The sequence below is a fragment of the Sceloporus undulatus genome, chromosome 2 (assembly GCF_019175285.1).
Source record: "Sceloporus undulatus isolate JIND9_A2432 ecotype Alabama chromosome 2, SceUnd_v1.1, whole genome shotgun sequence".
NCBI classification, from domain to species: Eukaryota; Metazoa; Chordata; class Lepidosauria; order Squamata; family Phrynosomatidae; genus Sceloporus; species Sceloporus undulatus.
The window spans coordinates 192182923-192197464 of NC_056523.1; the positions used below are offsets into that span (position 1 = coordinate 192182923).

At 42.5% G+C, this 14542-nt stretch overlaps 1 protein-coding gene across 4 annotated transcripts in view; it reads left to right on the forward strand.

Moving 5' to 3' along the window:
* Positions 1–12848, forward strand: part of SRPK3 (SRSF protein kinase 3) — a 38020-nt gene extending 25172 nt beyond the window's left edge. For all 4 annotated transcript variants that reach the window (XM_042451042.1, XM_042451043.1, XM_042451044.1 and 1 more), the window contains 6 exons: positions 2769–3047; positions 4980–5077; positions 5667–5774; positions 8395–8464; positions 9260–9352; positions 10115–12848. In XM_042451042.1, coding sequence (XP_042306976.1) covers positions 2769–3047; positions 4980–5077; positions 5667–5774; positions 8395–8464; positions 9260–9352; positions 10115–10299 — 833 coding nt within the window. In that variant the 3' untranslated portion in view covers positions 10300–12848. The remainder of the gene's footprint in view (positions 1–2768; positions 3048–4979; positions 5078–5666; positions 5775–8394; positions 8465–9259; positions 9353–10114) is intronic.
* Positions 12849–14542: the final 1694 nt, after the last annotated feature.

Here is a 14542-nt window from a genome sequence, read left to right on the forward strand (position 1 = left end):
GGCTGCCACTCTCTTTCCTCTTAGGCGAGAGCATTAGTACCCCCCTCAATACCTACTTCTTGCAATTAGTTCTACTGTTCTATTGCAAATTTAAAATAACCAAACTTAGTTGTGCTCCCTTTGCTCCCAGTTATCTTGTAAACAGTAACTGAGCAGCTGACTGAGTAGCAGCCGAGAAACCTCTTGCCACCGCCAGCCTTGTGGAAAAGGCCAGCACAGGCAAGAGGTTTCTCTGTCACTGCTTGACCGACTGCTTGGTTGCTGCTCCCAAGGTGACCAAATGCAAAAGGAGAAGCATCTTCTTGGTGAGGAAGAACTCTCAATCTTTGTTGGGGCAGAGACAGGCGCAGTTGGTGTGTGTATAGGTGGTTTACAGAGGCCACATGCTCTAGTCTGGAGACTGGCAAAGACAGAGAACAGGGGAGATTTTTACAGGAGCTGCTCCAAGGCAAAAGACTCCTCCCCCCTTTTTTTGTCAGAGACATATCTTTCCTACACAGCTTCAAGTGTCCCCCACTAGTACACACAACCACTGTTTCTTCTGTTACCTCTTCTCTCAGCCTGCCTGGTGAAAGAAGGCAGGAGCAGCAGGGCAGCTCCAACTTGCCAGTCAAGTCCCGGCAAAGTTCACAGATCTTATGCATGGCCCCAAATGTGAAAGTTCCTTTTTTGTTGCCACGTCTCCCCCACTGCTACATACTCTAACTCCTTGCTCCAATCAGTCAGCCAGTCCCAGAATAGCACTGCTCCAAGCCACAGAAACAACACCTTGCACCCAAGCCTCACAAGAGTTTCCTGCCACTGCTAGCAAAAGACATAGCTAAGAGAATGAACTCCCGTAGGCAGGTGAAGAGCAGGATCACCATCACACAAATCCATCAGTGAAGCTTCATAGTGGTTTTAAGGGACCTTGAAAAGAAGTTTTGTGCAACCTTCATCTCTGTCACGGTCCTAAAGGCTTCTGATTCCTTTTGTCTTTCTTGCACACTAATACCTTTGACTGAAAGGTATTTCCACCACTCCTTTTTCCCCTCACTGCCCTCCTGGATCTTTACACACACACACACACACACACACACACACACACACACACACACACACCGGATTGTACTGCCCACTTTGGGAATCACTGCTGTAGACTATGGATCTGGTGGTGTGTTCAGGGTGGAAACTGGAGGCATGCAAGTAAATGTAGCGGTCAGTAGGTTTGCAATATAATGTCGTGCTTTAGATTTCTATTGTGTAGCTGTATAGTGGTGTTCATAAAGTGCTCTTGTTATGTTGATAATTCCAGGATGAGATTGATGGTAGAGTGGAGGTTGTTGAAACTCTGATGGAATGTCTTGAGTGAGTTCTCTCCGTGAGTCCAGTTTATGAAGACCATCAATGTACCTGAGATAGAGGAGTGGTTTCTGGGTACATGGGTTAAGAAAGCATTGTTCTAGGTCAGCCATAACATTGGCATATTGTGGTGCCATACCTGTTCTCATGGCAGTCCTGTTAACTTGAAGGTACAGTAGGCTCTTGGTATCTGCTGGGGTTTCGTTTCAGGACCTTCCCTGGATACCAAAATCTGAGGATGTTCAAATCTCATTAAACACAATGGCTTAGTAAAATGGTGTCCCTTAGATAAAATCATATACAGTTGGCCCTCTTTATCCACTGATTTTTTTATCCACGGATTCAAGCATCCACGGCTAGAAAATATTCCAGAAAAGTATAAAGTCCAAATAGCAAACCTTGATTTTCCATTTTATATAAGAAACGCAATTTTGTTCTGCCATTATATTTAATGGGATTTGAGCATCATTTTGTTATCCATGGGAGATCCTGGAACCAAACCCCAGCAGATGAAAAAATCCCACTATATACACCTTTCTCCTTGACTTATGTCTATCTGAAGGATTTTTATTTTGCGAGGGCCATTAATCACGTGAACTCTATCCTGAAGTGTGAGATGATGCAACCTGCAGACACAAGCCAACCTCATGAGAACTGGGGGTCATAGTGACCAGTTGGTATGTTTTGTGAATATTGCAATGAACAGGTTTTATTTTTGGATATTTTTAATATTATAAATCAGACTTTCCCAAACTTTGGTTCTCCAGTTATTTTGGACTTCAACTCCCCAAAGGCCCAGCCATCATAGCCAATAATAATAATAATAATAATAATTTGTTTTTGTTTTATTTATATACCGCTATTCCAAAGATCATAGCGGTGAACAGCAAGTAAGCTAATTAGCAAGTAAGCTAATTTGCCCCCAACAGTCTGGGTACTCATTTTAGCGACCTCGGAAGGATGCAAGCCTGAGTCGAGCTTGGGCCCTTTTGCTGGTCTTGAACTCGCAACCTTGTGGTTTCGAGTGAATGGCTGCAGTACAGGCATTTACCCACTGCGCCACCAGGGCTCCTTATGACCAGGAATCCTGGGTGTTGAAGTCCAAAATCCCTGGAAGATCAAAGTTTGGGAATGCTGCCCACTTCTTTCTTTCAGTTAGTCTCAAAGGTGCTAAGACATCGTTCTACATACTGATTCTACAGACTAACATAGCTATATTTTTGAATTCTACCACTTTGGGAATCACTGTTAAGGTTGCCTATTTGATAATCAGCTCATGCCTCTTTTCCTTGGATAACTTTTCTCAGTCATGTAACAACTGCTTCTCTATTGCTTCTTAGTTATGTTTGTTTCACTCACTCTCTCACACACACATGGTTAAAAAACCGTATGAGACACCTTTGTCATCTTTCTTTCTTCTTCTCTAGAGCTGCAGGGTGGAACCCCTATCTCAGTCTCCACAGCTGGAGGAACAGAGCCCTCAGGGGGATCTCTAGCTTGCAGCCCCCAGAGCTTGACATCTTCCTCTGGTTTCTACACACACAATGCCTATGACAGCTGCAACGGCCATTCTCCTCCGGGCACTGCCAGCCGCCACTTCAGCCCAGACTCAGCAACTTCTGGCTTCTCAGGGTCCCTCTTCTCTGGCTCAGCCATGTCCAGTGTGTCTAACCAGCGGGAGCGTGGAGGGCTTCTTTCTCCCAGCAGTGAGTATTACCCTCTGGCTCCATAATCTCTGCTGGGCAAGGCATCTAATGTCAAGGAGATTGTAGGTCCCTAGACCTCTATCTTGGCATGAACATTATCTCTCACCCCAAGATCCTGAATGTTACATTAGCAGAAGTACACTCTGAGTCCATGTTAAAATTGCACTCTTACAGCCCACACGTTTAATTTTACTGTGTAAGAATGATCCATCGTTCAACAAGAACTATATGAGTTGCTCTGTATGGGGCATCCTTCTGCGGTCATTGTAAAGTTGAGAATTATTTTTCAAAAAGTTGCATCTGAGAGATTTAGCAGAACTGCCACCCCTTGTTGAATTGGACCCTGACTGGAAAGGAGGTGTCACCAAAGCAGCCGATCACGCAGACACATAATGTCTGACCTCCTGTATGGATAAGAACTTTGAGCTGAAAAGAGACCTTAAATTGTCAGTCTAAATAAATGAGCCTCATGATTCTGTAATGTACCTTAATAGTGTACCTTGGGCTGATTCTAGAGCCGAGCTCAAACCAGCAGTAATTTCCCACCTTTATGGTGTCTCATAGAGTTCTCTTCCATGATTCTCCCAACCTCATGTGACACTCCAAAGATTTCTCACTGTCAGGAAGCTTCAATCCAGGGTTGGGAAAAAAACAAACAACAAGATTTTTTAAAACCCCCCCCCCTTTTTTGGATTAAATAGTTTTGTGGGGGTTTTGCATTAATGTTTTAATGAAAAAAATGAATCCTGCTTATTAAATTAATACTGTGAAACATTATTGTATGCATTAGAAAGCTTGATCAAACATGTTTTTATGCTTGATCAAACACATTTTTATCTTTCAATAAAACTTCAGGAAATATGTTTACAAGTTCATAGCCTATTATATATATATATATATATATATATATATATATATATATATATATATATGAGTATAGGACTACATTAATATAGGACCAAGAATATTAAGTAGCAAAATGCATTTCAGATGTTATAGTCACTAACTTAAATAATAATTGTTATTTTTAAAATGCTGTTTTAAAGCAAGTAGTTTTGGTTGAATTTATGGGAGCTGAAGGATTTATTTCTGAATGGCATTTCTTGCACAGTAAAATAAAGAGATTGGAAAGAAGCAATTTACACTGTATACTGATCTAACAATGAACAACTGCCAATAGACTGTTAAAAGTTAAAATGTTTAAATACAAACACTTATTGTTCCAGTAAGAGGGCTGGAAAACAGTAATAATAGCCACACACACACACACACACACACACACACACACACACACACACACAGAGAGAGAGAGAGAGAGAGAGTATATGAATAATCAGTTATAAAATGTGGGTTTTTCAAAAAATAGTCATTGGTTTAAACCAGTGTAGAAATAATGTCAAAATTCAATGTGGAAATAATGCAGTTTGACACCACTTTAACTGTCATGGCACCATCCTACAGAATCCTAGGTTTTGTAGTATTTCAAGGCACCACCATTCTTTGGCAGAGAAGGCTAAAGACTTTGTAAAAGTGCAATCCCATGATTCCATAGGATAGAGCTACAGCACTTAAAGTAGTGTGAAACTGCATCATTTCTACAGTGCATGTGTACCCTTGGTTTCAACCAGCCAACCTTGCTTAAAAGCTTTATCTTTTCTATCATACTCTTCTCTTTTCCCTTATTGGCAGCCTATTTCCAACAGTAAATAAATAGATCCTATATATGTCTGGTAATGTAGTTTATTAATTTCTTATAATATTTTGTTTGTGGGATTTTCCTAATGAAGCCTCCTAAACAACACTTGAAACAGCTGCTAGGCTTTTCAGTTTAGAAGGGAAATGCAAACTACATGTTTGGATTGCCATATCACTTAAAGTCTTGTATGTTTGTTTTTTTACACATGTCTTCCCTAACTTTGACTCTCTCAACAGCTTTTGGTACCTCTGAATTCTTGGTGAACCCCTTAGAACCCCAAAATGCAGACAAAATCCGAGTGAAGATAGCAGATCTAGGCAATGCCTGCTGGGTGGTAAGCATATTTCCCTTCTTAATTTGTTGTTCTGCACACACAACCTATAACACAGTTTTCTTTCTAGGTTTCCTTTTAGTGCCATGGACGATTTGACAGCAAAGAATCCCAAGTTTACTCCTCTGCTTGTCATTCATAATTTTAAAAAGATTGTGAATTTTCATTCATTTTTATTAAATTTTTCTACTTAGAATAAGAAAGGGCTGTACATGAAGTGTATAAATACTTTTACTATGTCCAGTTCCAATAGTCCTTGGACTAATGTGGTCTCTCTATCACTCTGTATGTATATTCGGCTGGCATCAAAGAGAACGTTGCCAAAGACCAAGGGTGATATGAGGGATGGATAACAGCCATATGGGGAGAAAGGGAGCAGGACTCCTTTTTGGAAAACAGAGAAGGAAATTAAGTGAGCCCGCAACTTAATGGGTACTGAAGCAGCGGTCATGGCGAGAAAGTAATTTGGTAGACTCACTAGGTTGTTATTTGTTAAGGCTGTGAAATACAAGGTGTGGGCTATTTTTTTCTGTGTATTTGGATGTTCTTGTGTCAACCAGAGGGATATTTACCTTATTCATAATTTCCTCAGCACAAACATTTTACAGAGGACATTCAGACACGCCAGTATCGGGCACTAGAGGTCCTAATTGGTGCCACCTACAATACCCCGGCTGATATTTGGAGCACAGCATGCATGGTATGTTCTCAGGTCCTCCCTATCTCCCATTTATTATCTTTTATGATTGTTTATTTCATTACTTTGCTTTATGTTATTACCTTAAAACATACCCCCAAGTGGTTCTTAGATTGCTTCTTGCCCTGTGAAAGGAAAACAGACAGGGTAGTATACTCATGTTCTTTTTGTTTGTTTTTTCCTTTTTCTTAGACTGTTTCCATCAAACCAGGCTCCCAGTTCTATAAGTCTCAGCTGTCTACTTTATGTATTATGGGCTATCTATTAGAGGCACAGTAGATACAAGGTTTAAAAACAAGGGAGACCTATCATTGCACTTCCAGGTCTCCATCAAGTTGCTAGAGATCTGTGAGCAGCGCCATGTTGCTTCTCCAGGCTGCAGAAGGGCTGCTGGGTGCTACCTGGGCACAGTATTTCCCTTTCCCACAGCCAATATATAAATGTTTGTGGCAGCATGCTGTAGAAGGTGATTTCTGGGAGCAGGATAAACATGAAACTGTATGTTTACTGCGAAGCAAGGCAGTTGATAACATATACAATAGATTGCAATAAAAAGTGATTGGCATCCTATACAGAGCACCATGCCCATGGTACAGGATGCCAGTGACTTTTTATTGCCGTCTATTATATATTTGTGATATCAGCTGCCTTGATTCATAGGTCTGGAGAAAAGCAGGATACAGAAGAAATGAAATTAGCAAGATATCTTCTCCTAGCTAAGTTTCTCTTTTCTGAGATAAAAGTTGCTTGTTGCTGAACTCTGTAAAGTCTTGCTTCCTTCACTAACAAGGAGAACATGCAATATCGATCCTCAGTTGATGTGCTCCAGATTCATGATTCTGGTCCTTACAGCTCAAGACATTTTAAAAGCTCTGCAAGCTTTTGTTTTGTTTTTTATTTTAAAGATAATGGTGAAGATGGTGCTTCCTATCATAACAGTGTGGTCGTTTATCTTTGCTACATTCTCACTTTCCTTGCAGATTCCTGTGCTGCAGTTGTGAATAGGTTAAATGCTAAATAGTGAATAAATTAAATACAGTGGTACCTCGGGTTACGAAATTAATTCGTTCCGCGGCTAATTTCGTAACCCGAAAAACCTTCGTAACCCGAATTGCCATAGGCGCTAATGGAAAAAAAGCCGCGGCTCTGCCGCGGCTCCATTGAAAACAGCGCCGGGGTTTTTTCGTAACCCGAAAAAACCTTCGTAACCCGAAACAATAAATCCCTATGGGATTTATTCGTATCCCGAAAAATTCGTAAGCTGGGTAATTCGTATCCCGAGGTACCACTGTATCCTTACTTTATGGACAGTCTTGTGTGTAATGCAGTAGCCACAGATTTAAAGTAATATGGCAAAGCAAGAACTTGCATTAAACCTCACCCCTTTTAGGAACTTGAATTCAAGCTAGGAAAAGCCAGGCCTGGTAGACTTGTATGAAGATTGGCTTACTTGCCTCATCTTGTACATGGGGGCTTCTTTAAAATAGCTCATGTGGCTTATTCATTACATTGTTAAAATTCCTGTGGGGTTGCTTAGAGTGCATTAGAAGTAGTTTATTCTAAGGTTCAAATATCTCAAAAGATTTAGACTGGCTGAGGCTGCATCCACACTGCAGAAATAATTCAGGTTGACGCCACTTATTGTCATGGCTCAGTGCTATGGAATTCTGGAAACTAGTTTGTTTTGGCACCAGAGCTCTCTGACAGAGAAGGCTAAATGTCTCTCAAAACCACAATTCCCATAATTTCATAGCCATGGCAATTAAAGTGGTGTCAACCTGGATTATTTCTGCAGTGAGGAGGCAGTCTGAGTGACTTTTGTCCCCACAACCATCTTAACTTAAACATGTCGTGTCAGGTATAGAAGTGAATACTACATGACAGCTGGGTGGTGTGTAAACAAGTCCACACAACATATCAGCATGATCCACACATGCTGAGAATAGCTTTCTGTGCATCTTTGCAATGTTGTTTTGGTTCCTCGTGGGACAAATATTCAGGTGCTCCTTCCAAGTTTTTCTTGTAAAAAGAACAGGAAGGCTGGGTACTGCCAGCGCTGGAATCCCTTTGCAGATTACACCAGAGAGTAATCTTGCCTGAAAAAGTTTTACAGAGCAATGCTACACAAACCCTTCTGTCCTGTTGCCTGGGGTTCCTTGCTGTCCTGATTGGTTTCCTTGTCATTCCAACTTTTTTGGGTGACATGCGAGATAGAGCCAAACACTATATGTGTCCCACATTCATGATTCATTTAATCTTGGACTTGAGTACTGATATTGGTTGATATAAAAAAATGAAAAAGGGATGAGGAAGAACAGAGATGGCCCAAGACATTTTGATGTCTGACTTAAAGAATATGGCACCTGTTCCCATTATGCATATAAAGATGACCAGACAGAAAATGAAAACTTATTTGATACTAGCAGCAGGATAGTTTAGGGACATGTGGCACATACATTCTGTTTTCTGGCCACTTACTGCCACATTCAATCCCCTGCCTGAGGTGACCACCTCAATCTGGGTCAGCCCTGGGCAGAGGAGAATTTTTTAAAGCACCAAAGATGTGTTTAATCCTGAGTACGTATAATGCCCCTGGTAAATCCCTTCTTTCTTTCTTTGACAGGCGTTTGAGCTGGCAACTGGTGATTACCTCTTTGAACCGCACTCAGGCGAGGATTATACCAGAGATGAAGGTAAGATCACTAGTTCTTTGAACCAGTGATAAATGTGTGAGTGATGCTGGGAACTGGGTTTGACAGGGAATTATTTCAGATTGTGGGCACTGGTGATACCTGTTTCCCAGAGGACATGCTGGAGCATTAGTGGGGTGAGGAAAAGGGAAATTTGAAGGGTTTGACACCTGCACTAGTTCGCCTTTTCTGCTACATCACTTTCAAACTTGACTAGGAAAGGATGTAGGGAAGAAAAGGTGTTTTAAAATGGAAGGAGCAATGAGACAATGTTCTGTGCCTTCATGTTGACTCCAACTTAGGGTGACTGTCTCATGTGGTTTTCTTAGCAAGATTTATTCAAATAATGGTTTGTGCCATTGCCTTCCTCTGAGACTGTGACTTGCCCAGAATCATCCAGTGGGCTTCCATGGCTGAGCAAGGATATGAACCTTTCCCTCTTAGAGTCCCAGTCCAGCACTCAGACCACTACACCACACTGACTTGCTTGGGATGATTTAAGGTACATGGGTCAAGATTTGTAGTGGTGTGTTATTCCAAAATCACCATATACATTTGTCACCGCATACCCTCTTTAACAAAATGTTACTGTGAAGAACCCCATCTTGTGTTCCTTGCCTGGGCCTCATCCTTCCACAACCATTCAAGATGCCAGGGGTTGGAGCGCAGTCTCCCATTCACAGCTCCTGAGCTGCTACTGGTTGTAACATGGTTTGAGCACATGATATGTGCCTCTGCTCCAGAGAGTAGGTTTCTTCCATATCAAGCCCCATAGATCTGGTGTTTTCCCTCTTTCAGATCACATCGCTCACATTGTTGAATTGTTGGGTGACATCCCTCCACACTTTGCTCTTTCAGGGCGCTATTCGCGTGAGTACTTCAACCGGAGAGGTAAGTCGGCAAGTGTAATATTTCTGTGTTGAGGATGTGGTTTGGAAGAGACATCCTGAGACAAGTGGGTTCAGAGTCTCCCTGTCTAAGTGGAGTTGTGAAAGGTGGGGCAAATGGATGAAATGAATAAAATTAAGTTTTTGGATGAAACAAGGACAGAAAAATGAGAGGCTGGGAAGGACTCTGCTCTCCACTCAAAGGCTATGATGGCCACGCCATTTATAGGAGGTGGGGATCGAGCTTGCTTTGATGCACAAGAAACTTATCATAACCTCCATGGTGGTCTTTAAAGTAACACAGGATTTGATCTCGTGTGCAATCCTTGTTCATTTATGCTTGTACAAAGGAACAAGGGCCTGATCTAAATGGGAGGTTTTTTTCAACTGGGCTAGCATTTCAAGCTTTGAAACTAGAGACTAGCCTGGATCAGGGGTCTATGCTGTATTTATAAGAGCATAGAAGAGGAATATGGTGTCAAACAGGTTTCAGTGTCTTGAGGTTTTTTTGTTTTTTTAAAAACAATACACTGTTAGCCCTTACAGCTGTGGAGATACACCTGAATACATATGGGCAGTGCTAGTTGATGCCCATTGTTCAGAAAGTAGGCCTTTAGTGCCCTGCATAACATTTTGTTCCTGCTCATTACTAGCTGAATAAGAAAATTTGTATAACTTTTCTCAGTGTGTGCAGGTTGCTGAATTCCTTCCCAGTGGTGACTCTGCCCAGCCTCAACCTTTCCCTTTCCTTGCCTTTCTTCTTCAGGGGAACTGCGTCACATTAAGAACCTGAAGCACTGGGGCCTGTATGAAGTCCTGGTGGAGAAATACGAGTGGCCTCTCGAGCAGGCGGCCCAGTTCACAGATTTCCTCTTGCCTATGATGGAATTCATCCCAGAAGAGCGGGCCACAGCCGTCCAATGTCTAGAGCACCCATGGCTCAACTCCTAAGGCCAAATCTCATCCAGATAGACCGGTTGCTGATGTAAAGGGACTCCCTGCTCATGAGGATTTCTCTGCCAGTGGGGCCTTGTCTCATCAATGGAGCAGAGCAGGGCTTTTTGTTTTGTTTTGTTTCCCCCAGCTCTTCCTCCCCAGTGGAGGGCACTCCAGGATTTGGAGACAAAAGGCTGTTTCTGCTGGCAAATTACATGGTGGACTGGAAGCCCAGAGCCCTGGTGTCGCTTTGGCACTAGTTCCAAAGCACAGCCAGGAGATGCCCGTGATCTCTCATCAGTTTTTTTCCTACTGAGACATTGCCTTCCTGGAGTGATTTATGGCCATCTTTCCCTACCAGCCCTTGACTGAAGCCATTTTGACTTTTTTTAAAAGTCTTGGAACTTCTTGCAGATTTCTTCCCCCAGTTTTCCCAGCCCTGTTGGGCACGAGAGTGGATGTGAAGCAGTGCGAGAGGAAAAGATTTTTAGCATGTGTGAATGTGGTATAGGGGAAATGTGTGAACAAGGTTTGGATAACTGGAAAATGTACTTAGATGTTTGAGCAGGAAGTTGGAAGTGACAGCATCACCTCTGTTTGAGCCTTTCTATAGTGGACCTAATGTGTGCTCCTCCCCTGCCCAGAGGTCTATGCCAAGGAAGTGTGACCTTTCTTCAGCAAATATTATGCAAACCAATAAATTTTATGCAAAGTTACACAGCCTTAGCCTGGATGTTCAATGGTGCAGCTATTTGGATTGGTTGGTAGCCTGCAAAAAAGCAGTGGTAAATTCTATAGGTAGTAAAATGGAAGGTGGGGAATTCAGTTCTTAACTGGCTGTTTACCCTCTAGCACCTCACGGGCACTGAATGGAAGGATAGTTGAGAATTGTGATGAATTCTAATGGAATAAACATGGCCCCATAGGGCTCATCCACTCCATGTGCATTTGCAAATCCTTTCCCCTGCTGCTTTGATGTATTATGCTATGGTCTCTAGCATGCGTGTTTTATACTTACCAAGAGATGAATTACAAGTATCTGCTCTTAATTTGGTATTATGAAAATCACCTCTATTACAAAAGATGTTTCTAGCCCTTCTTCATGTGAAGAAATTACTTTTCTAAAGAGCAATAGTAAAAAGGAATTTTTATACTTTCTGGTCCCTATCTCCACAATTTCCCCCAATTGCTGTTTTTCCTCCCACCCCAATTTTTGTGATGGGTAGAAGATATAATATTCTTCATATCCTAGTGTTTGTGTATTGTATTTCAAGCCTTACTGTAGCTGGGGTGAAAAGAAGAAAATTAAGTGTATGTTTGCATTTGTGTGACTACCTTCCAGTACATCTCTGTGCAGCTAGAATTTTTGCTGTCTGAAGCTGTTATTGCAATTCCCCCTCTGGGGGGGGTTACATTTATATTTGACACTTTTGCTACCTGTGATGAGCTTCTGGATTTCTTTTAAGGCTGAGAGAACAGCTACTTCAGAAGCTACTTTGTGCCTTTTTGGAAGAAGCCTATCTGCTGTGCGTGGTGAAAGACTGAAGAGAATGGAGCAAAAAGGACACCAGTGGTTTCTAGTCAGGTCCCCAGATGATGCTGGGCTACAGCTCTCAGAATACCTGACTATTGGCCATATTTAGCTAGTCTTTCTGAGAGCTGAAGTCCTACAGCAGAATAGGAAAGTCACTTCATCAGGGTGGGGAAAGTGCAGTCCCCAAGGCCATTCTAATGATCCTCAGTTTGTTCCAGAGGGTGTGGAGGGCATTTTTGCTAATTTCTGGAACCCCCTGGGCCATTTTAGGCCCAGAAAAGGACCTTTTTAAGAAATAGAAGTTACTTCCACTCACTTCCTGTTTTGAAAAAAAGACCTCTCCTGGTCTTAAAATGGCCCCTCAATAGCTCATGGAGGGCATTTGGGAGTCCATGCCTCCCTCCACCCCCCACCCTCATCTCCTAGCAGCTCCCTATCCTCTCAGTTTCCCACCCCAGCACTACATTATAGCCTTTCACCAAAAATGTTTGGGCTCAGAAGTAAACTAAAGGAAAAGCATGGGGGTGTAGTAAAGACATGCCTGGAGCCAGGCATACAACCTGCCCCCAGCCCAGACATAACTTGCATCTCGGATATAAGATTTCAACTATATTAAATTGAACGTAAATCCTATTGGTTTCAGAAGAGGTTCAGCTCACTCCAGTCAACAGTATCGGCAGTTAAGAGCTCTGTCTCCCTCTACATGCTCCATTCATAGCCTTCAGTGGAAGTTTTGAAACCTCTTGGGCCTGAAAAACCACCTCTGGGTGCAGCATTACCCCAGGGAGTCCCTTGAAGGCAAAGTTGTGTTCAGGGGAACTTGGTGTCATGCATGTCATACATGTGAGACAGGAATATTTCCTTGCACTGCAGTTTGAGAGAAAAAAGCCATGGCCTTTGATTTGGATGTGGTCTGTGTGTGCCAGTGTTAGGGGAGCATATATGTGTGTGCGCGTGTGGTTGTTCTGAAGCCCCCCTGTGCTGTTGGCAGGGACTGAATTTAAGACTTTTCATTAAAAGATTTGCAATAGCTTCTGCCTCCTTTCTCAGAGCATGAGTCAGAAAAGCATGGTAAGGGGTGCTGCTGCTCCACAACTGCTTTGTAACTACAGAAGGAAAGGGCTATTGCTATTGTACACTCATTAGGAATTCTTGCAGTTCTGGTGTTTCACTCATTCCCATACATTGCAGTGGAACAAGAACCAAGCTGTGGCAAAACTAAAGTGCTCCACAAATATATCCAGATTCCTCCATCCACAGCTTCAAAATATTACAAAGAAAACCCCTTGTTTTTGCCACTTTTTAAATAATGGATACATCATTTTACATAATGGGAATTGAGCATCCACGGGGTGTGGTCCTAGAACCAAACCCCAGTGGATACCAAGGGGCCACTGTACAATGAAGTTCAGATTTCAGGAGCCTGACAATATTGGCTTTGTATTTAAAGGCACCGCTTCTGATTCAGAACCTGTTGAGGGATACAAGGTGTCTAAATAGTTTAGCAGGACCTACATGAGCATCAGAATGCATCATCTTTAGGCACAAAAGTGGATTTTGCATTCAGCTTTCTCTCCCTCTCTATGAAGACTGGTGACACCTTGAAGGCTTTGCAGCTCCTCATTGCTACCAGAAACAAAAGGATTATGGCGAATACTAACTTTTGGGCCCAAACAGACAGGCCAAAATAAAGCTGCTTCGGGTCATTTTGGAGATACGCTGTTTAAATGATGCATGCATCCTAAGAGGCCAGAAGCTGTGCCAAAGCCATGTTCCAGTCATAAGGACTAGAGTGCGGCATTGGCACAGCCTCTGGCCTCTTAAGATGTGTGTCTCATTTAAACAGCATACCTCCAAAGTGACCCGAAGCAGCTTTATTTTGGCCTGCCTTTTCGGGTCCTTTGTGTGCCTATTTATGCCGATTGAAGAATATACAGTGCCCTCTGCTATTGTGCACCTCACAAAGAAACTACTGCTTTCATTTGGAGAATTGTTTGGCAAGGATCCTGTTAGGCAATTTTGTCACAAGCTAGACTTAAGATCTTGTAATGACTTCATGTTCATAACTGTGGCACCACTGTTGTAACAGCAAACATCCCATCCACCTTTAAAACCCAGCCAGACACCCCATGTGGCAGAGTTCTGTGGTGCTGGTGAGCATGATACTACAGGATGGATGACATGATCAGCCAGCCAGCAATGGTGTGAGAAACAGAAGCAGGAAGTCTGCATAGTCTCATCATAATTTGTTGCTTGCTGACAGGAGGGGACTGGTCACATCATTTTGCAGCACCCCACTTGCCAGCACCACAGATCTCTTTGCTCAGGGCAGCTTGACTGGTTTTAAAGCTGGGTTTTAGGGTTTAATTAGGAAGTGGAGTATAGCTACACCTCTCATGCAGGAGCTCAGCTACAGTTCTGTCTCCTGAAAAAATAAGCATAGTGTTTTGTAACCAGTTGGACAAAAGAAGTGTAAGTACATGTAGCCACAGGAGGAAAAAGCATTGGTTTGAGGTTGTTTTTTGAGTACTCTTTTCTTTGGCAACACTGACTTTGCATGGCAGCTTGTACTGTACTACTAAAAGTAGCCAGCCCTTTCCAATCTAGGTAATCCTAGCCCTTGAACTTGGTTGCAGAGTCTTTCTGAATAACTGAACTAGATGCTTCCCAAAGATATAATCTAGGTTTGCTACCACAAAGCTTCCCCTAAGTGTAATCCATTTC